This window comes from Sinocyclocheilus grahami, unplaced genomic scaffold (genome assembly GCF_001515645.1).
Source record: "Sinocyclocheilus grahami isolate Dianchi unplaced genomic scaffold, SAMN03320097.WGS_v1.1 scaffold373.1, whole genome shotgun sequence".
NCBI lineage: Eukaryota > Metazoa > Chordata > Actinopteri > Cypriniformes > Cyprinidae > Sinocyclocheilus > Sinocyclocheilus grahami.
In genome coordinates this window covers 803,680-824,637 of record NW_015505552.1, presented here as the reverse complement: position 1 = coordinate 824,637, position 20,958 = coordinate 803,680, and the positions used below count along the sequence as shown (strand labels likewise).

The 20,958-nt window shown below is 36.5% G+C and overlaps 4 protein-coding genes across 6 annotated transcripts in view; 3 read left to right on the top strand and 1 right to left on the bottom strand.

The window, feature by feature from the left end:
- p3h3 (prolyl 3-hydroxylase 3) overlaps positions 1-3,398 on the top strand; it is a 13,269-nt gene extending 9,871 nt beyond the window's left edge. For both annotated transcript variants that reach the window (XM_016230519.1, XM_016230518.1), the window contains exons 10-16: positions 846-973; positions 1,105-1,200; positions 1,298-1,448; positions 1,556-1,673; positions 2,157-2,232; positions 2,772-2,912; positions 2,993-3,398. In XM_016230519.1, the coding sequence (XP_016086005.1) occupies positions 846-973; positions 1,105-1,200; positions 1,298-1,448; positions 1,556-1,673; positions 2,157-2,232; positions 2,772-2,912; positions 2,993-3,160 (878 nt within the window). In that variant the 3' untranslated portion in view covers positions 3,161-3,398. The remainder of the gene's footprint in view (positions 1-845; positions 974-1,104; positions 1,201-1,297; positions 1,449-1,555; positions 1,674-2,156; positions 2,233-2,771; positions 2,913-2,992) is intronic.
- Positions 3,399-7,891: 4,493 nt separating this feature from the next.
- Positions 7,892-14,579, top strand: LOC107549492 (guanine nucleotide-binding protein G(I)/G(S)/G(T) subunit beta-3-like). 2 transcript variants are annotated; one of them, XM_016230603.1, is made up of 9 exons: positions 7,892-8,150; positions 9,871-10,013; positions 10,127-10,269; positions 11,067-11,130; positions 11,674-11,836; positions 11,948-12,014; positions 12,106-12,307; positions 13,971-14,187; positions 14,305-14,579. In XM_016230603.1, the coding sequence occupies exons 2-9, from the start codon at positions 9,957-9,959 to the stop codon at positions 14,409-14,411; spliced, it is 1,020 nt and encodes a 339-aa protein (XP_016086089.1). In that variant the 5' UTR covers positions 7,892-8,150; positions 9,871-9,956; the 3' UTR covers positions 14,412-14,579. The 2 variants fall into 2 exon arrangements, with proteins under 2 accessions (XP_016086089.1, XP_016086090.1); XM_016230604.1 differs by lacking the exon at positions 7,892-8,150 and adding an exon at positions 8,902-9,223.
- Positions 14,580-15,209: 630 nt separating this feature from the next.
- Positions 15,210-16,298, top strand: LOC107549445 (guanine nucleotide-binding protein G(I)/G(S)/G(T) subunit beta-3-like; the record flags this gene model as incomplete). The annotated part of the gene is made up of 2 exons (XM_016230513.1): positions 15,210-15,441; positions 15,559-16,298. Coding segments are annotated over 2 exons (339 nt in total), but the record flags the coding sequence as incomplete, so codon positions are not given.
- Positions 16,299-16,604: 306 nt separating this feature from the next.
- LOC107549444 (cell division cycle-associated protein 3) overlaps positions 16,605-20,958 on the bottom strand; it is a 5,377-nt gene continuing 1,023 nt past the window's right edge. The window contains exons 3-6 of the mRNA XM_016230512.1: positions 19,712-19,811; positions 17,222-17,560; positions 16,879-16,958; positions 16,605-16,777 (exon numbers count right to left, since the gene is read on the bottom strand). Of these exons, the coding sequence (XP_016085998.1) occupies positions 16,685-16,777; positions 16,879-16,958; positions 17,222-17,560; positions 19,712-19,811 (612 nt within the window). The 3' untranslated portion in view covers positions 16,605-16,684. The remainder of the gene's footprint in view (positions 16,778-16,878; positions 16,959-17,221; positions 17,561-19,711; positions 19,812-20,958) is intronic.

Below are 20,958 nucleotides of genomic sequence, written 5' to 3'. Positions count from 1 at the left end.
AGTGCCTGGTTTTCTCCACGCATACCGCTTAGAATTAAGGCCAAAATGTTCTATCTTGGTCTCATCAGACCAGATAATCTTATTTCTCACCATCTTGGAGTCCTTCAGGTGTTTTTTCATGTGTCTTGCACTGAGGAGAGGCTTCCGTCGGGCCACTCTGCCATAAAGCCCCGACTGGTGGAGGGCTGCAGTGATGGTTGACTTTCTACAACTTTCTCCCATCTCCCGACTGCATGTCTGGAGCTCAGCCACAGTGATCTTTGGGTTCTTCTTTACCTCTCTCACCAAGGCTCTTCTCCCCCGATAGCTCAGTTTGGCCGGACGGCCAGCTCTAGGAAGGGTTCTGATCATCCCAAACGTCTTCCATTTAAGGATTATGGAGGCCACTGTGCTCTTAGGAACCTTAAGTGCAGCAGAAATTTTTTTGTAACCTTGGCCAGATCTGTGCCTTGCCACAATTCTGTCTCTGAGCTCTTCAGGCAGTTCCTTTGACCTCATGATTCTCATTTGCTCTGACATGCACTGTGAGCTGTAAGCAAAGGGTCTGAATACTTAGGACCATGTGATATTTCAGTTTTTCTTTTTTAATAAATCTGCAAAAATGTCAACAATTCTGTGTTTTTCTGTCAATATGGGGTGCTGTGTGTACATTAATGAGGAAAAAAAATTAACTTAAATGATTTTAGCAAATGGCTGCAATATAACAAAGAGTGAAAAATTTAAGGGGGTCTGAATACTTTCCGTACCCACTGTATATATATATCACACTTACAAAAAGTTTTTATATGCATAATCTTCTTCATCATGCATTTATGTCATTTCCACTCACTGTCTCTTTGACTCAGGTGGTCCTGTTCCTGTGGTTGGCGTAACAGTCACTATGGATGATCAGGGGCTGAATGGCACCAACCGTGTGGTTCTGGATGGAGTTTTATCCCAATCTGAATGTGATCGCGTTATGCAGCTTGCTACCGTGAGCTTTTCAAAAACCCTCCAAAAATCTGCCATTTGAATTACTGTTGCAAGAAGTGCATTGCCCATCAGCCTACTAACAGAGAGCAGCTGCAAGAATCTCAAATCACATTCTGCATGTGTTGATGATAGGTAGCTGCATCAGTGGGTGATGGTTATCGAGGAAGACGCTCTCCTCACACACCGCATGAGAAGTTTGAGGGTTTGACTGTTCTCAGAGCACTTAAGGTAAAATATTACTCATTCTAGAATGATTCATAAAATTATAGACATTTTCACCACATATACCCTAGAGATAATACTCTGGAAAATATCTGTTTTCCAGTTGGCTCAAGATGGGCTGGTTAACCAATCAGATGCCAGGCTGTTACATGAGCTCGGGGAGACAGTTAAAATTCTGATGGACTCGTACTTCAGAAGTCACTCTGTTCTCTACTTTGCTTACACACACTTAGTGTGCCGCTCCGCCATCCCAGGTACAAATTTCTATAGTGCTCTAACAGGAACAGTCATTCACACATAAACACACATGATTAAGAGGGTTGACGTTTTGCTTGGTGCATATATGATTTTGTGTATGAAGGACATCAGGAGGGGCGTTTGGATCTTTCTCACCCAGTTCATGTGGATAACTGCATCCTGGAGCCAGAAACCAGGCAGTGCTGGAGAGAAGCTCCTGCCTTCACTCATCGAGATCTCAGGTGCACAGATGTGTACATGATAGCTATAGGCAAAACACAAAGAAAATTCACTAGGAATAAACAGGCTTTCTGATATGTTTTCCTTCATTTGCATATGTGGTTTTCACTGATTCACTAAATTCATAAGATTCAGATGATGTGTGGTAAAAATTCAGAATAGGACTTCAAGCTTCTTACACACAAAATTAGTAAACATTTCACACAAGTTAATGATTGGTGGCAATCACTGCTGGAAATATTCAGTATAAAGTGTGTACAAACACTGCTTTTAAAAATGAATTCTATTGGGAATAATTATGCAACATTGATTGTATGAGGTGCTGATTTTTGTGAATCCAGCATATTCTACAGTGAGCCTCATTTGAATAGAAAGGAGACATGGTTATCTGTAAAATCATACAAATGACTGACATAAATGACGTGGTTTTTTCACTTTTCTGTTATGCACACACTGTGATTATCTTTATCCTGTTGCCTTTGCAGTGCAGTTCTTTACCTGAATGATGATTTTGAAGGAGGTGAATTCTTTTTCGCTGATCGAGATGCCAAAACAGTCACTGTAAGATTAATTTCCCACTATTCACTAAATGTTTTTCATTCATTTAGATCCATGTTTATAGATTTCTCATAAGCTATCTCTAATAGAATACAAAAGGATGTAATAAAATCTCCTGTATAACAATACAGTCGCTAGTAACTGAATGGATTTTTTTTATTTGTAAGAGAGATTTTTTTCTGCATAATTCACAACATTCTAATATTAATGAATTTGGAGTACTATATATGGAATATTATATTAATGAATCTGGAGTAATAGTAATGAATATTCAAACTATGCCTGAGGTTAGCCATTTCTGCACACCCTTTATCCCTTTATTGCCTTTGAAATATGAAATATCTATGTTTAAAATTTCATCTGAACACCCAGGCCACCCAGAGTATGGTTTTTTGTTTTTGCATTTGCATTTAGAATGAATTTTAATACAAAAGTTATTGTTGAACCACGATTTGCTATACTCAGATTTCACACACAAATTGGTGCAAATGCATGATAGTGAGAGACCCAATATCTCAGTATCTCCTTTTTTTCTCTCCCAGGCAAGGGTTAAGCCAAAATGCGGGCGACTGGTTGGATTTACATCAGGACCTGTCAATCCCCATGGTGTTACTGCAGTAACAGCGGCTCGACGATGTGCATTGGCTCTCTGGCTCACCACTGAAAAGCACCACAGAGATATGGTCAGAAACTGTTATGGAAACTTTAAAACTAAAAGTGGTGTATGTATGTGCTCTTACTCATATGTTTAACTTCATCTTAGGAACGTGAGGAAGCTGAAGAATTATGGGCCGCGGATGGAAAGAGTGTAGTAAAAGAGGAGACGGGTGATGGCGAGAGCGCCTTAAAAACTGCCCGCAGTGGAAGAAGCCAAGGCAAAGAGAGGAGCAAAGAGAGAGAAAGAGTGACAGGCAGGCGGGATGAACTGTAAGAAAGACAGATGAATGAGCCAATCACCAAAGAGACATCCATGGACATCAAATGCCTCACTGCTTATTCACTGTCTCTTCATGGACACTAGTTTATATTTATCCCAGACTGTTTCACATGGTTATGTCTCTATAAGTATGAGAGTGTGTGCATGTGTTTGTGCCTTTGTTTCAGTATGCCTGTTTTGATTTTGGTTAAATATAATTTTTTTTTATCAAAAAAAATAAAGAAGTGGTGAATGGGCTAATTTTGTAGTTCAAGGACTAATTTATTCTTTTTATTTATCATTAGTATTTATTATTGAAAAATTTTCCTCGTTCTAATTTTTTTTGCATATTGAAAATTAAAAGTTTATTTTTTTTTATTTTTTATAAATGTTCATCCATAAAGGCAGAGTTCACCCCCCAAAAAATGTTATTTGCTGACAATTGACTCACCCTCAGGCCATCAGGGATGTAGATGAGTTTCTTCATTGGAATAGATTTGGAAATTTGAGCATAAATGGGTGCCGTCAGAATGAGAGTTTAAATAGCTGATAAAAACATCACAAACACATGTGTTTGTAATAAATTAATCATTAAGATGTTTTTAACTGTGATGTTTTTATCAGCTGTTGGATCCATTGGTGAGTAAGTGATATAATACTAAATTTCTCCAAATCTGACCCAATGAAGAAACAACAAACTCAAATTTAAATTTTTGGGGTGTCTTTTCAAACTCGCATAAGATCAGTAACCTTAAACGTTATTTTGCATGAATGAGTAACCTTAAAATCAGTATCATTTGCATTAATGCCTGGCCCCATTTTTTTGTTTTTTTAATTCATACTGCATCCACACCACAAGGTGTCAATATAAATCCAAGACCACTGTCAAAGCGATCAAGAACTGTGCGCACCTTTAATTTATCATTAATTTATTAGTTTCTCAGAATCAAAACTGAAACAAAAAAGACAGAAGGTACAAGTGTTTAATACATCTAGACAACAGTACATTAAAACAAGTGAGAGGACAGAGGGAGGAGGGGAGGTGTTGACGTCCTGCGGTACATTAGCACTGATGGAATTAGAGAGAGAGATGGAGAGCGAGATTACAGATAATCCCTCATAAATGAGTGCATTTGTTTATGACGTTTACAAATCTCCCATTTAGAGTATGGAATAATAATCCAAGCAAGAAATCATGTAATCATTCATACCCCGACTGCCCATCTCAACACGACACCCCTTCCATTAAACCCAAACCCTAATACCACTGACCCTCCTCTAATGCACCAAAAATCTGACTCTTGCCTTACACTGGCCATTGATCCTCTGTACTTGAATTAATCTACATTGCGCTGTAAAATAGAGGATAGAATGGCTAATGGTTCAAAAGGTGTTAATATCATCCTATGCATTTGATACTCAGCAGGCCTGGAAAACAGTTTAAGAGCAGAGCAGATGTATGGATGTACTGTACCTCTTAGGTAAATGACTAAGACCCTTCTGACCTGTTTCCATCGATGTTTGACTATCACCGAGATGCGTTCATGAGTAATCTCTTTCTCCCTCATGGTAACATAACATTACACAACATGTTGGTGTTGTGCGCAGGATTTTGTCCAGTGCTGAAGAGTGTGGATATTAATAGTGATAATGGAGCAGCCGATGGGCCGTTCTCATACATTTTAGCATGGCTTTTTTAGAGTGAAACATTTGTTTAACCTGGATTTCTCAAAGCGGCAGGTTTTTCTCAGCGTGTCCATTTTTAACCAGTGCTCTAGGATGCTTTCTTTAGTAAACTGTAGACATGCCAAGAATTGCTCAGATTCTTTTTAAACCAGTGAACAATGACATTTTATTTAAATTTACATGAATAAATGAATAATCATGTACATGAATAATTAATGTACATGATTTACCATTGCCAGTGTGATAATGTTTTTATAACAGATTAAGTCAACGTCAGTCAGAAGTTGCGACTGACTTTCCTTCAGTATTGTGATGTACTCTGACTGAAATAGAGGCTTGATTTTAGTGCATCTCTAGCTCACAGCAGACTGACAGGTGGAAGGGAGATATTAAGAATGATCTTCTCCTTCTTATCAGGGAAGGAACACCATTCCGAAGGGAAATTTCAAACAAAAGTGTAAGACAAACTAATTTCATATGTTTATTAACTTAGAGTAATGTGCGCTAACAAAGTAAACAGGATTAACTGAGAAACTTGAACTTTAGACAAATTAGATCTCAACGAAAACATTTCTGAACAAAGCCACAGAAAATAGACTGCATCTCCAAACAATACACTGTGGTGATATTTTGTTCCTGAACAAAACAGTTGTTGAACAAAATGGTTGAATGAATGATTCAATGACTCATTCTTAAAGAGGCCGCCACCTACTGTTGTAACAATGTAAGTAACCTGTCACTAAAACATCCCCACCACTACAATACACAGTCTGACCGACTGAAACGTACAATAACAGAGAGGTGAAAAGAACAGTGATATTGGATCTGCGTACTAAACATTTCCATACTAAATAAAATGTGAAAAACACTTGGCATGAAGAATATGTCCGAATTCTTATAGTATTTATGAAACAGTACGTGAGAAATATATGGATGGTTTACTACTTTTTCAAGATTGGAATGCCGCTGGATCAATTAAATTTACAGGACAGTAACTAACGGTTGTACAAAATTAAATAATAAAATACATATTTAAATATACATTAATATGTAAGAACGTAAAACTTAAAACACAAACAGATTGTTTGTGGTCAGGACTTTCCTTTAACTTCTATTGTTCTATATTGCATTAATGATATTTTCTTTCTCCTACCTATCTAAACAGAAACTTTTTTCATTTTCATTAAGGCAATACATAGCATGTTTATTAAGCCATTTTCTTCGTGGATAGTGTTGACTGATCATTTGCTTCCCATAACATAGGCAAAACCTGATCCACCCTCACATACATAGACAATCCTATACACTGTAAAAAATTACCATGAATTTAACGGTAAAAGACTGTAAAAATGCTACAGTAAAAACCTGTTAATTGGTTAACGGTAAATTCCCCTACTATATACGGTGAAAACTGTATTGGACATTAATTTTACGGTAGTATACCATTTTTGGAAGTGAAAAAGACTGTATAATTTACAGTGAATAACCATAAATTGACATTCCCAGAATTCCCTGCGTTACATTTCAAATTTAATGTTTTTTTGTTGTTGAAATAATTATGTTTCTTCTTAGTTTTTTCTTATCAGTTTTGTATATTAGGGTTGTGTGTTACACCTAATGTTGTTAAATGAATGCTTATTGCATTATTTCAGTGTCATGTGTGTTACCATGATGGTGTTTAGCATTTGTGTGAATGACACTGTGCACCTCCTATATGTGTTATTATTTAAAAGCTGCTTGTGATGGGCTTTGGTTCATCATGTGACTTTCTCATCACCACATTTTGTGGTTATCAGTGTATTACAAAGGTACAAAACAGATTTCAGTACTTCAATAGGTTGGAATATTAACATTATATCAGTTAATGAAATAACGGTACTTAACTGTAAATTTAAGTTAAAACAGTAAAACCATAGCTGCCGGTTTTTTACCATAAATTTTACAGATTTTTTTTTACTGTGTACAAATGCACACATCTTAACTATACATTACGATAAAGGGCTTTTTAAATGACACTGAATATAATGCTGCACATAACCTTTCCTCAATGTTCATCCATGCAAAAGTAAACCACTCCCTTTTGTCCTAATAGAATATAATCCTTTTCACCCATGGGTTGCGTTGTCCCCCCTCCTTGCTAAATCGGGTGATGATTTTATCCACCATGCTGTGATGTTTTGTCTGGTTCAGCGAGGTGGGGGAGGACGAGTTATATTTATGATAATGATAGTTTGTCAGTTCTAAATCAGGACACTAAAATTGATTTAAGCGAAGCCTTAAATGTTCACAGGCTTTTAAGCTCTTTTGTTGCACAAAATTCTCTCATGGTCCTCACGCATATCTGTTCCTGAAACGATGTGTTATTTATGTTTTGTTACAATAGTGTTCACACTCTTAAGAATAAAACTTAGTGTAGTGTGTATTATACTGTAGTTGAATCACAAAGCCTTCCACTCATCTCAAAGTATAAATATGGCTAATTCTGAAAGTTTCCAAGGTACGCAACACTAGCTCCCAGTGATCTGAAACCGCTCATCATTCCATACATAGAAATGTCTCTCCAGTCCATTATTTACTGTTTTCAGCTTTCTTCCATCACACTGACATGTGAGAATGTTGTGGCTGTTCTGCCTGCTCATTCATGACTAAGCATGACCTTCATTTGATGGCTTTTTAAAAAAAGTGTCGGTTTTCAGGGACATCTATGTTCAAAGTTTATGGATGTATCATCAGTGCAGATCTTTAGGATCATGCTCAGGAAATTTAGTTCAACAACTTTGCCATTGTAGGTTTTTCAGTCCATTACAGAGCCTTAAACCATCCAGCTGAGCATTATTCAAAGATGACTTCTAATTTTAGCCAACATTTTCATTGTTTATTATTTCAAGGGGAAATGGATGGATAAGCATCATCTCAGAAAAAAAAAAAGTAAATATAAAATAAAATCTGTCCTGTCTTTTCCCTCACCTGGCCCTTCACACCTGCCTTTCTGTCATGTGACCCCATGACCTGATTCTCTCCACTATTTAGTTCTCTTGTCTTTTACTCTCTGTTCTCTCCTCTCCTAACAGATTTCCCTCCCTCTCGCTCTCTCCATCCCAGGCTTTATCCTTTCAGCCCTGATCTCCCTTCATCCCCTCCAATCCTCATCTGCCCATCACAAAAGCATCACAGAGTTTACAGAGAGAGAGAGGGATCAGAAGGTGCGTAAAGCAGAAAACCTGAATGAACATTGTCCCGAGAAAAAAAGGCAAGTGGATAGAGAGTTGAAAAGGAATAAGAAATACAAATAGAGTGAAGAAACATCCCAGAGGAACAGGTAAGTGATGACGTTTTTAAGTCCTGTAGTTTTGGTCTTTTATATGTTGCTACCGATTTAGTTCTTACTTACAAATATGGCAAAGTAAAGATTATGATAATGGACTACCCTAGGAAATTTTCACTTGAAATCAGAACCGAACCATAACATACATGCCAATCAGTTTTAAGATTTAAATCGGTAAAAAACTGGTTTGTTTTGGTGCTGTAGCAACATTTTACTTTTTCATTTTAGGTAGAATAAATGCTTTTAAGATATCAGAAGATAAAAAAAGACATTGTGTAGTGTAATTAATAATTTCTCTACATTGTGATTCATGTTTAGAAAGGTGCACATATTAAGAAATATTTGTATTATTATAAATGTCCTAATAATTAATCATAGTATAATGAATCATCTTTAGGTTCTAAATAAATAGTTATAGCACTTTTTAACCATAAAAGGTTTGGAAATGACTTGATAATACTATGGCAGACTGTTCTTTAAACAAAGTAATTTGCCGAAAACTCAAATTCAAACGATGGCTAGGCCACACTTTCACACCCATTCCCAGCTCTCTCGCTCTCTGTTTCTATCCCTCTATCCCCCTCCCCATCTCTACTGTAGCTCTTATCCAGATGCAAAGAGCAGTCAATAATCGGATGAGAGCAGATTTGATTCAAAAGGCCTCCCTTAAAATCTCAGCAATGTTGAGGATTTAAACTCACTCTCTCTTGCCTGTCTGTTTCTCTCTCTCTCTCTCTCTCTCTCTCATTAGTCTCTTTCTGGTTATGGTGCTCTGGTTTGGTGCTCACGGTCTTGTTGATAATAACATTACCTTGCCCTTTAACTCACACTGACGGCAAATACACAAATTCCAGGTATGACGTTTACCTTGAGTTCCAGAACAGGGCTATTTATTGATGTCCGTTACAGGACAGCTCCCTCCCATCCACACCCTTTGCTCTCTCGCTGTCTCCACTCAAACAAATTTTAGGCAAAAGTCATTTGGTCTTGAGAGCTCGGGAGAGACACAAAGATTCAATAAACCATTCAACAAAAGGAAATAGCCTACATTAATCTTCCTTTGTAAGGTAAGACATGATATTCAAACTTAAGAATAACTCAATATTTACTTTAAAAATGCTTTTCGTTAAGGCGAATGACAGCACTCTAATTGTTCAAGCAAACTGGGGTGAACCATCCAAGAGGAAGGGCACAATTATTATAGATGACAGTATTGAGAAAGTCAAGCCTCATCAATAATGTCTGATATGGGTTTCAGGAATGTTTACCTGTTTTTTACTCATTGTTTCTATGAAAGGCACTGTAAATAGTCACAATAATCATTCTTATTACTCTAATTTCAAGGGAGCAGTACCCAAAAACTAATGTGCTGTAGATGTATATAAAGTATTTATGAACTAAGCCATCTATATATGTAATATCTGATTCTATATAAGCAGGTGTATGGCGTTTGATAAAGTAGTTTCTTGTTTGACTCTGACTCATTATGCACTTGTATGTTTGTGGTGGTGGTACGAGTGAAATTTTGCATGCATCCTCATTTGTGAGGATTTGCAAACCAGGTCGAAGGGAGTTTGAATTGCAAATAGATGTTGAACGAGGGAACTGAAGATATATTACAGTGAAAGCAACAACAATGAGCTCTTGCCACAAGCAGTAAAGTCAATTGCACTGTCATGATTGATGTAACAATGAAATGTATATTCATTTTCAGGAGAGTTTTCCCCCAGCATTCTCTTGGCTCTACTGACCTCACTTCCTGTCTGTATCTGTGGGTGACCGTGCCTGACTACCGTTGCCATGGGTGAAATGGAGCAACTGCGAAAGGAGGCGGAGAGCCTGAAGGATGAGATTACTGTTAGTGTCAAGAATATGTCTGATAAACCTTCACAAACATCTGTGTAACTTTACAGAATATCACCGATTGATTCTCAGTTCTAGATCAGCTGTGGATGTTTTGTGCTCTATAGGCGGCTCGTAAAGCAGTGCAGGACCTCACGCTGCAGGATCATGTGGCGGGGACAGCTGTTGTGGGACGTGTCCAGCTAAAGACCAGGAAGACATTGAGAGGACATCTGTCCAAAATCTATGCCGTGCACTGGGGGGACTCAAAGTAAACGTCTATATGCAAATAAAAGCAATACATTCTGTTCCACATGTACTAGTCTGCAAGCATATCCAAATACACATAATACACTTTATTTGGGCAAAGATAAGTGAAATTAATGATTACGTAAACAGATATTTGTACATGGATACAATAGCAAGCAATGATGCAGGTCTGAATGTGATTAAGAAATTTGACTTCTGCACCAAAACCACATTCTGTTTAATGTAGGAGGTTGGAAAGGGATCAGATCTTTTGCATATGTTTTTTTTGAGTGTGTGTGTGTTGAAGTAAATTCACTTGAGACAAACACTGAATTAACCGCAAGTCTTTTCAAACATTTATTTTTACATTTGGTCCAGGTCATAAGTATTAAAAAGCAAGTAAGTCATATATATTTAATATATAGCTTGTAAAATCCTAAGATTTTGGTATTCATACGTCCTTTTAAAATCAAACCTGTAACCTTGGTGATGTTAGAAACGTTCTTCACTAGTTGTGGTTTTAGGTATTCAAATAAAATATAAATGTTAGATTTTAAGTTACAGTTTAACTTTAAAAACTTGTAATAAAATTTTAGTACTAAGTAGATGACTAAACTGAAGTCAATATGTAAATATTTTTAAAAAACTAGTAAAAATGACAAAAGCGCATAAAAATACTGAAACAAACTCAAACTGGAAATATAAAATCAATTCTAATTCAAAATGTTAAGAAATACTATAATAGTATATAAAGAATACTAAAATAATACAGAACATTTATTTTCTAATCTGGTGTTTGTTTTTTTATATTTCTCTCAGACTGTGTGTCAGTGCATCTCAAGACGGTAAACTGATTGTATGGGACAGCTACACCACCAACAAGGTACTGAAAAGTTTTTCAGTGTTACATTCTGGTACAAGTCTGATCTTAGTCCTTTGCTACAAAAAAGGCCAAAAATCATCGAGCCTATAGTTATCTGTTGTTACAGACGTTACAAATGACAAAATCTGATGCTTTAACTTGGAGCTGCTGTCACGTACATTTAAATGCAAATCGTTTCTGGTGAAGGCTATTAGGAAAATCAGTACCTGCCAGTGGTCACATTGTGTGCAAGAGGGAGGAGACGTATTTAAATGACATGAAGCACGAAAGCACGACTGAGACGGTTTCAGTTCTATAGGATATAGAAGCTGCTTTATGCCACCTATTTAATCATAAACCAAAGTAATTTTGATTTTATTTAGTGCTATTGAGACTATATCTAACAATTTTGTTATTACAGACAAAGGGAAAGGTCCATTTTACACACCAATTATTCATATTTACGAAAGTTTCACGAATAAGGCTCAATGTATATAATACCATTCGCCGATAAACCTTGATCTGTAGAATATTAATTACCCATCCTCTCTGATTGTGGTCTAGGTGCACGCAATCCCACTGAAGTCCTCGTGGGTGATGACATGTTCGTACGCACCTTCAGGAAACATGGTGGCGTGTGGAGGACTTGACAACATGTGCTCCATCTATAACCTGAAGGGCAAAGATGGCAACGTGAAGGTCATGCGTGAGCTCGCAGCACACACAGGTGAGCATATGTGAACCAGTCTAGCCAATGAAATATTTAACATCGGTTAGCTGCACCTCTGTTTTGACTGTATATGATCTGAATGTCTGTTATGGGTTTTGTGTTGATCAGGTTACCTGTCCTGCTGCCGCTTCCTGAATGACAATGAGATCATCACCAGCTCTGGAGACTGTACCTGGTACATTCACTTTAGACTTCTAATAGCTATAATCTAAAATAGCAAAGAAAATGTAACAGTAATAACAAGGTGACCTCTGACCTGTTTCCAGTGTTCTGTGGGACATCGAGACAGGATCGCAGAAGACCGTGTTTGCGGGTCATCTGGGTGACTGTATGTCTCTGGGTGTGGCCCCTGACTTCAACACTTTCATCTCAGGAGCCTGTGACTTCACAGCCAAACTGTGGGACATCCGTGACGGCCAGTGCAGACAGACTTTTGGAGGCCATGAGAGTGACATTAACGCCATAGGGGTAAGAATGATCAGTAAGGCTGTAATTAATCCATAACCACAGAAATATTGATTACTTACATTTGATGATAATGAATGGGGCTTGCTAAGACTTTAATATACTATTATTTTTGCCAGTGGTTCTTACCTTTTTTGACCTTTTTTACCCCCTCCCCACATTTCCTCACTGTCGGCAACAATATTTCAAGGCCACAAGATTTTATTTTTTTTTCAAAACATTTCTTACTACTAAAATATTTTACAATTTGGCAAAACTAGAAGGATGGATATACATCATAAAAATGCCCATAGAGCACTGTTGTTGAGTATTATTAATATACTTTTATAGTATTTATTATTTTCAATTATTATTTAATTTACATTTTACTAATGTTGTTATGTGCCTTTATCATTTTTACTAGATATAAAATATTTCTATTTAGCTTTTTCTTTTAGTTTGTTATTTTAATGTATTAAAATAAAGCATTTTATTTCAGTTATTTCAGTTAGTTAGTAGTAAGTTTTTCATCTGACATTTATTTTATATTTTATTTCAGAATTAGTTTTTATTACTTTTAATCATTCATTTTTATTTTTATAAGTTTTAATAATTTAATACTTTTAGTTATACATTTTTATTAATTTATTATAAAATTAATGCAATTTTATTACTTTTCATAACTGGTTCTTCAAAGAAAAAAAAAACTGCTGTCGAAGGGGTGATTTTTTGTTGTTTTTGCCTTTTTTAAGCTTTTTTTATTTTATTACAATTTTTAAGTTATTTTGAGGCCCCCTTGGAAGTTTTTGAGGTCCCCTAGTTGGCCCCGGCCCCCCGGTTGAAAACCACTGCCTTAATGTATTTAACTTATACATTATGTAGATTATTCTGTACTGTTTGCACTACAAACATGAAGGATATTTAGGGACCAAAAATATTCTAAAGTCTTTGAACCTGGATCAGAAAGCAGCCACTCAGAACAACTTAGAAACCACATAGCGATACACTAACAACCACTGAGAACAGCTTGAAGCATCCACACAGCACACACTTACAGTGGCAGCAAGTTTTGCGATATATAGTTGAAGTCAAAAGTTTACATACACCTTGCAGAATCTGCAAAATGTTACCAAAAGGAGGAGGAAAGGAAAGGAAGGAAAAACTATGCATTAAGAAAACTTTTTGAATTTGAAGATCAGGGTAAATGTAACTTATTTTGTCTTCTGGGAAACATATAAGTATCTTCTGTCGCTTCTGAAGGGCAGTACTAAATTAAAAATATATGATATTTAGGCAAAATAAGACAAATGTACACATCTTCATTCTGTTCAAAAGTTTTCACCCCCTTAATGCATATTTTTTCCTTCTGGAGCATCAGTGAGCGTTTGAACCTTCTGTAATAGTTGCATACGGGTCTCTCAGTTATCCTCGGTGTGAAAAGATGGATCTCAAAATCATACAGTCATTGTTGGAAAGGGTTCAAATACACAAAAATGCTGGAAAACCAAAGAATTTGTGGGACCTGAAGGATTTTTCTGAAGAACAGCAGGCAGTTTAACTGTTCAGGACAAACAAGGGAGTAATGAACAACTATCACTAAACAAAAAGAATCAAGATGTATGTAAACTTTTGACTTCAACTGTATTATAATAAATGCATCCATTTTTCTCTCTGTGTCACCTTTCAGTTTTTCCCCAATGGCAATGCAGTGATCACAGGTTCAGATGATGCTTCCTGCAAGCTGTACGACCTGCGTTCAGACCAGGAGCTCATCACGTACCAGGACTCCGGCATCATGTGCGGCGTGACCTCCCTCGCTCCCTCTCTCTCTGGAAGACTCATCCTCGCTGGGTACGACGACTTCAACTGCAACATCTGGGACTCGCTGAAGGCGGAGAGAGTCGGTATGTCACCGGAAAAAGATGCAAGGATGGATGTCAATCTCGGGAGAACGATAAAGCATATTAGATGCAAAAATATCTGTATATTAACTATAATAAAATAGTGTTTGTCTTTTCCAGGAGTGTTGTCCGGTCATGACAACAGAGTGAGCTGTATTGGCGTGACACCTGATGGGATGGCCTGCTGCACAGGATCATGGGATAGCTTTCTGAAGATCTGGAACTAAGGCTCTGTCTCAAACGGAGGCAAACATAGAATATGTCAAAGACAGGGTAAAATGTAAAGGGGACAATTGAAACGGTAGGATATAGTTGAATAAGTAGGGAGGGAAAGCGATATGTTTGTTGTGCCGTCACAACGAGAACGATTGTGAATAAGAAAACCTCATTTAAAGATGGGCCACTTACAGTGGCAGCAAGTTTTGCGATATATAGTTGAAGTCAAAAGTTTACATACACCTTGCAGAATCTGCAAAATGTTACCAAAAGGAGGAGGAAAGGAAAGGAAGGAAAAACTATGCATTAAGAAAACTTTTTGAATTTGAAGATCAGGGTAAATGTAACTTATTTTGTCTTCTGGGAAACATATAAGTATCTTCTGTCGCTTCTGAAGGGCAGTACTAAATTAAAAATATATGATATTTAGGCAAAATAAGACAAATGTACACATCTTCATTCTGTTCAAAAGTTTTCACCCCCTTAATGCATATTTTTTCCTTCTGGAGCATCAGTGAGCGTTTGAACCTTCTGTAATAGTTGCATACGGGTCTCTCAGTTATCCTCGGTGTGAAAAGATGGATCTCAAAATCATACAGTCATTGTTGGAAAGGGTTCAAATACACAAAAATGCTGGAAAACCAAAGAATTTGTGGGACCTGAAGGATTTTTCTGAAGAACAGCAGGCAGTTTAACTGTTCAGGACAAACAAGGGAGTAATGAACAACTATCACTAAACAAAAAGAATCAAGATGTATGTAAACTTTTGACTTCAACTGTATTATAATAAATGCATCCATTTTTCTCTCTGTGTCACCTTTCAGTTTTTCCCCAATGGCAATGCAGTGATCACAGGTTCAGATGATGCTTCCTGCAAGCTGTACGACCTGCGTTCAGACCAGGAGCTCATCACGTACCAGGACTCCGGCATCATGTGCGGCGTGACCTCCCTCGCTCCCTCTCTCTCTGGAAGACTCATCCTCGCTGGGTACGACGACTTCAACTGCAACATCTGGGACTCGCTGAAGGCGGAGAGAGTCGGTATGTCACCGGAAAAAGATGCAAGGATGGATGTCAATCTCGGGAGAACGATAAAGCATATTAGATGCAAAAATATCTGTATATTAACTATAATAAAATAGTGTTTGTCTTTTCCAGGAGTGTTGTCCGGTCATGACAACAGAGTGAGCTGTATTGGCGTGACACCTGATGGGATGGCCTGCTGCACAGGATCATGGGATAGCTTTCTGAAGATCTGGAACTAAGGCTCTGTCTCAAACGGAGGCAAACATAGAATATGTCAAAGACAGGGTAAAATGTAAAGGGGACAATTGAAACGGTAGGATATAGTTGAATAAGTAGGGAGGGAAAGCGATATGTTTGTTGTGCCGTCACAACGAGAACGATTGTGAATAAGAAAACCTCATTTAAAGATGGGCTGACCTGTAGAATAATCTTGTCAAAGAAATCATGCAATACCAGAAAACCTGTTTTTCAGGGACTGCTAACTGCAAAAGTGGGCATTTACAAAGCCATTACCTATTTGGTGATTTGTGAGGTACTTTTTGGATAGGGTCTTTAACACATGGGTGTCACAGCATATTATCAATAATAGCATATGAAATAAGACTTTCAACACTAGTTGAATTAAGCTTACTGAGATCTAAATGCATCCTGTGCTATCAAACCTATGACAGAGGTTGCCAAAATAGTTGCGCAAGATCGAATATAATGACTTAAGTCTGCACAGAATGATATTTTCACTTTTATAAAATGTAGTTTACAAATTATAGATTAAACAAGTTTTAGTGAGACTGTCTGATTGAAGCTTCTTTTAAGTTTAGTGTTAAAAATTTTTTTGATAGTGCATTGCTAGTGTCATCTGTTTTTTCTGCTTTTCTGCCAATAAAAAAAACTACAACAAACCTGGCTGATTTTTATATCTCTCATATCTGATGAAACTGAAAACAAAGCTTGGGGTCATTTTTTTCCCAAAGGTAATGAATAGTTTTATTTAGCAAGGATGCATTGTTTAAAATGGTGACAGTAAATGTAACAAAATATTTCCATTTCAAATAAATGCTGTTATTTTGAACTTTCCATTCATAAAACAATTCAGGAAAAAATGTAATTTATCACAGTTGCCACAAAAATATGAAGCTGTTTTTATTTACATTAAAAGAGTTCATTTACAAACACACAAAGAAAGGGTAAAGAATAGGAAAAAAGAATGATCATGTATACATAGTGTTGGCTGGATTTATCCTGGTCTGCTCGGTTCGTCTCACTCGTTCTCCTTGTTGAGTGACAGAATCAGAGCTCTCCTGTCCATCTGGCTGAATCTCTGTTTTTCAGGGGTGGACACTTTCAACTTCATCTGAAGACAGACATGAAGATCCATTTAGTAAGTGACTACATAATACAAGTTGAATAAGCACAAAGGTTTAAATATAACTAGTGACTAACAACAGTAATTACCTGGGAGTTGCGGTCTCTGGGTGAATTAGCCTCCCTCAGGATCTGCAGAGGCGATCTGCCCTCACCAACCAGAACTTTTTCTGTATAATTAAACAAGCAAATACCTCAATTTGGTAGTTTATAACCACTGAGAAAGAGCATACTTGGGGAAGAGAAGAAAAAAAAAATAATAATACACTAGTACATTCTAGTGTACACTACAGATTCCTCATTTTGTTAGTCTTCTATCCACCTTTTAATGTAAGAGCAGGTGCAGACATTTATAAAAAGCTAATGGTGTCGCCACTTTCACTTATTTTAGCTGTACAAAATGTTGATGCTGTGTGGTGACGGACACACTCACCTCTTGGTCTCTGTTTGGTGCGCACAACCATGTTGTTATTCTCATTTGTGGCCGTGTTTTTGGTGGAGAGTGGTGAGGACACCGATGTTTTTCCACGCGCCTGTACCCCTCTCGCTCTGACTCCAGTGCTCCCGAAGCCCACGCCCAACCACTGGGGCTTAAAAATGGCCTGACTCGGGCTGCGGGTGTCAAACTTCAGACAACGGATGCCAGACTGGACCATTTCAACTGGGCTGGATTTGCTGGAGACAACAGATTGAGGTGTGGGAGGCTTGCTCTCCTCCTGCTGCTCATGGCTCGACTCTGGAAGTGCAGAAGTCACCTGATGGAGGAAGGACACACATCAGTCAGTTCCTCACAGCGTTCAACAATAGTTTCGATTCCTACCTTTACTGATATTTTCAATGGTCCCAAAACAATGAAAACCATCCATTTAACTTAATTTAAAAAGCATAATTTTTGTTTGTTTGTAACATTTTCATATTTTTTGGAATGTTAAAAATATAAAAAAAACAATTCACAAATACAAACCAAGTAATCATTTGGGGAAAAAAATTAATAACTTAGAAATTAATATAATTATTCAAGATATTTTAAAAAACAAATCCAAATATAAAAGTTATATGCGCATCATAGAAAAGTTATAAAATGTAAAGTTTTAAAAAAAACTATTTTTCTATATTTTTTGTCAAAATAACATTGCAATTCAATAATTTTTAGTAATTTCATTCATTTAAAAGAAGCCTCTAATGCACACCAAGCCTGTATTTAATTGGGGGGAAAATTGTGAGATATTACTACAAAATATTTCAAAGCTGAATTTTCAGCATCATTACTTCAGTCTTCAGTGTGACATGGTCTTTCAGAAATAATTGTAATATTCGGATTTGATCCTCAAGAAACAATTATAATAAACACAGAATTAACTAAAAACAATTAATGAATAAATATTCCACAATTCTTTTTTTCAGGATTCTTTGAAAAATAGAAATTTCTAAATAACAGCAATTATTTGAAATGGAAATCTCTGCTGTCACTTTTGATCAATTTAATGAATCGTTGCTGAATGAAAAAAAATTATAACCACTGAGAAAGAGCATACTTGGGGAAGAGAAGAAAAAAATAATAATAATACACTAGTACATTCTAGTGTACACTACAGATTCCTCATTTTGTTAGTCTTCTATCCACCTTTTAATGTAAGAGCAGGTGCAGACATTTATAAAAAGCTAATGGTGTCGCCGTCAGACCGATGAGCTTTGTAAAAATCGACGGCGGGGCATAGAGGAGAAACAATGTACAATATGTGGAAAATAATGTGTTTTTTAGCAACATCATATGACCCCTTTAACAGTATATGCGTATGTGACGCATTATGAATGTAAAATGTGTATCATCACCAACATCTTTAAATCAATAGTTTTATATTTATCTAGAGTCCCCCCCCCCCCCGGAACGCCGTTACAAAAAATTTTGCCCCTCCCAATGCCTCACAGCGTTCAACAATAGTTTCGATTCCTACCTTTACTGATATTTTCAATGGTCCCAAAACAATGAAAACCATCCATTTAACTTAATTTAAAAAGCATCATTTTTGTTTGTTTGTAACATTATTTCATATTTTTTGGAATGTTAAAAATATAAAAAAAAATTCACAAATACAAACCAAGTAATCATTTGGGGAAAAAAATTAATAACTTAGAAATTAATATAATTATTCAAGATATTTAAAAAAACAAATCCAAATATAAAAGTTATATGCGCATCATAGAAAAGTTATAAAATGTAAAGTTTTTAAAAAAACTATTTTTCTATATTTTTTGAGGCCCCCCCCCCCCCAGGAAAGCAGTTAAAGGAATAGTTCACCCCCCCAATGAAAACTGTCATCATTTACTCACCCTTATATTGTTCCAAACCTGTAAAATTTCTTATGTTGAACACAAAAGAAAATATTTTGAAGAACCAAACAGTAGTTGGCACCCATTGACTTCTATTGTAAGGAAAGAAATACTATGGACGTCAATGGGGACCATCAACTGTTTGATTAACAGCATTCCTCAATATCTTCTTTGATGTTCAACTTAAAGAAACTCATACCGGTTTGGAATGACATACGGGTGAGTAACGTTAAATGACGACAACATTTAAATTTTGGGGTGAACTATTCCTTTAACTACACCGTCTTGTAACCTTTGTCTTTCTAATTTTCAAAAACTTTTTAGCTAAAAAAAAAAATATATAAAAGTTTGTGGTGTTATTCATCTTGTAGCTGGTAGGTTTGGTTCATGGCTTTTAACTCTTTAACAGAGACTTTTCCCTATGGGAAAAAAAATACTTCCACAACCAAGGCAACGGAGGAAAGTGCACTCTTTACAGAAAGGGCTCAGCTTATGAATATTAATTAGCTTTCAGCTTGAGCTCTTTTCGCCGTGTTTAAATATTTTGAATTAAAAACGCATAAACCGTTCACGTGTGATACACTTCACTTACCCTTTACTGGTGTTCGAGTGATGCCAGGTGTGGGTGAGCGGGGGTCAAACACAGGCCCGACTGACTCCGCCACAGGAAGAGGAGAGTAAGCCACGCCCACCTACAGGAAAATTCAATCAAACTCACACACACGGGATCTGAAAATGGCATATTGAATCTTTTCAAGCGAATCGAATCTTTTATTAGAGACTCATAAACAGAAGTGTTGGCTGTTTTCATTCATTTAAAAGAAGCCTCTAATGCACACCAAGCCTGTATTTAATTGGGGGGAAAATTGTGAGATATTACTACAAAATATTTCAAAGCTGAATTTTCAGCATCATTACTTCAGTCTTCAGTGTGACATGGTCTTTCAGAAATAATTGTAATATTCGGATTTGATCCTCAAGAAACAATTATAATAAACACAGAATTAACTAAAAACAATTAATGAATAAATATTCCACAATTCTTTTTTTCAGGATTCTTTGAAAAATAGAAATTTCTAAGTAACAGCAATTATTTGAAATGGAAATCTCTGCTGTCACTTTTGATCAATTTAATGAATCGTTGCTGAATGAAAAAAATAAAAAAAATCATACTGCCCACAAACATTTAAATGGAAATGTAGTATAAACACATACAGATGAATGATGAACTACTGATGAAACCCAAAACGACACGGTCATCTGAATTATCAATATATTCTGTTGAAATGGTTGCTATTATAGTGGGACTTATGTGGGTAGAGGAAGTGACACCAGACAGAGCTGTGATTTGCTCAGACTCTGCTTCTGTCTTAACTTCATTATCCAGCCACCAGTCATCTAGAGAAGATTGAATGAATGAAGTTTTAATGTTAATATGGCGAATTCAAAGGAAAGGAATTTTAATAGGATTTTGTTGGGTTCCAGCCCATATAGGGGTAGTTGGGAATGAAATAAGTGATCAACTGGCTAAAAATGCTTTAAAAAAAAAGAAAGAAAAGAAATTGATATCAATGTTCCATTAGGCAGAGGGGAAGTTAAAAGTATTACTAAGAGGAATGTTACAAGGGGATGGCAAGAAGTGTGGAATCTAGATTATAAGGGAAGACATTTATATAAAATCAAAAAGCAGGTAGATACTAAAATGATTGTAAGAGGAAGGAAGAGGGGATAATAGCTAGATTAAGACTGGGTCATTCAGGGCTGAATGGTTCATTGTTTTTAATTGGTGTACATGTTAACGGCTTATGTGAATTTTGTGGTGAGAAAGAAACAATTGAG

Bases quoted from the DNA above. Each gene is read 5' to 3' on its own strand.
- LOC107549492 (XM_016230603.1), top strand. From the start codon at position 9,957: ATGGGTGAAATGGAGCAACTGCGAAAGGAGGCGGAGAGCCTGAAGGAT. The intron at 11,131-11,673 runs GTACTGAAAAGT...ATTGTGGTCTAG, and splicing joins ACAGCTACACCACCAACAAG to GTGCACGCAATCCCACTGAA. The intron at 12,015-12,105 runs GTACATTCACTT...ACCTGTTTCCAG, and splicing joins AGCTCTGGAGACTGTACCTG to TGTTCTGTGGGACATCGAGA.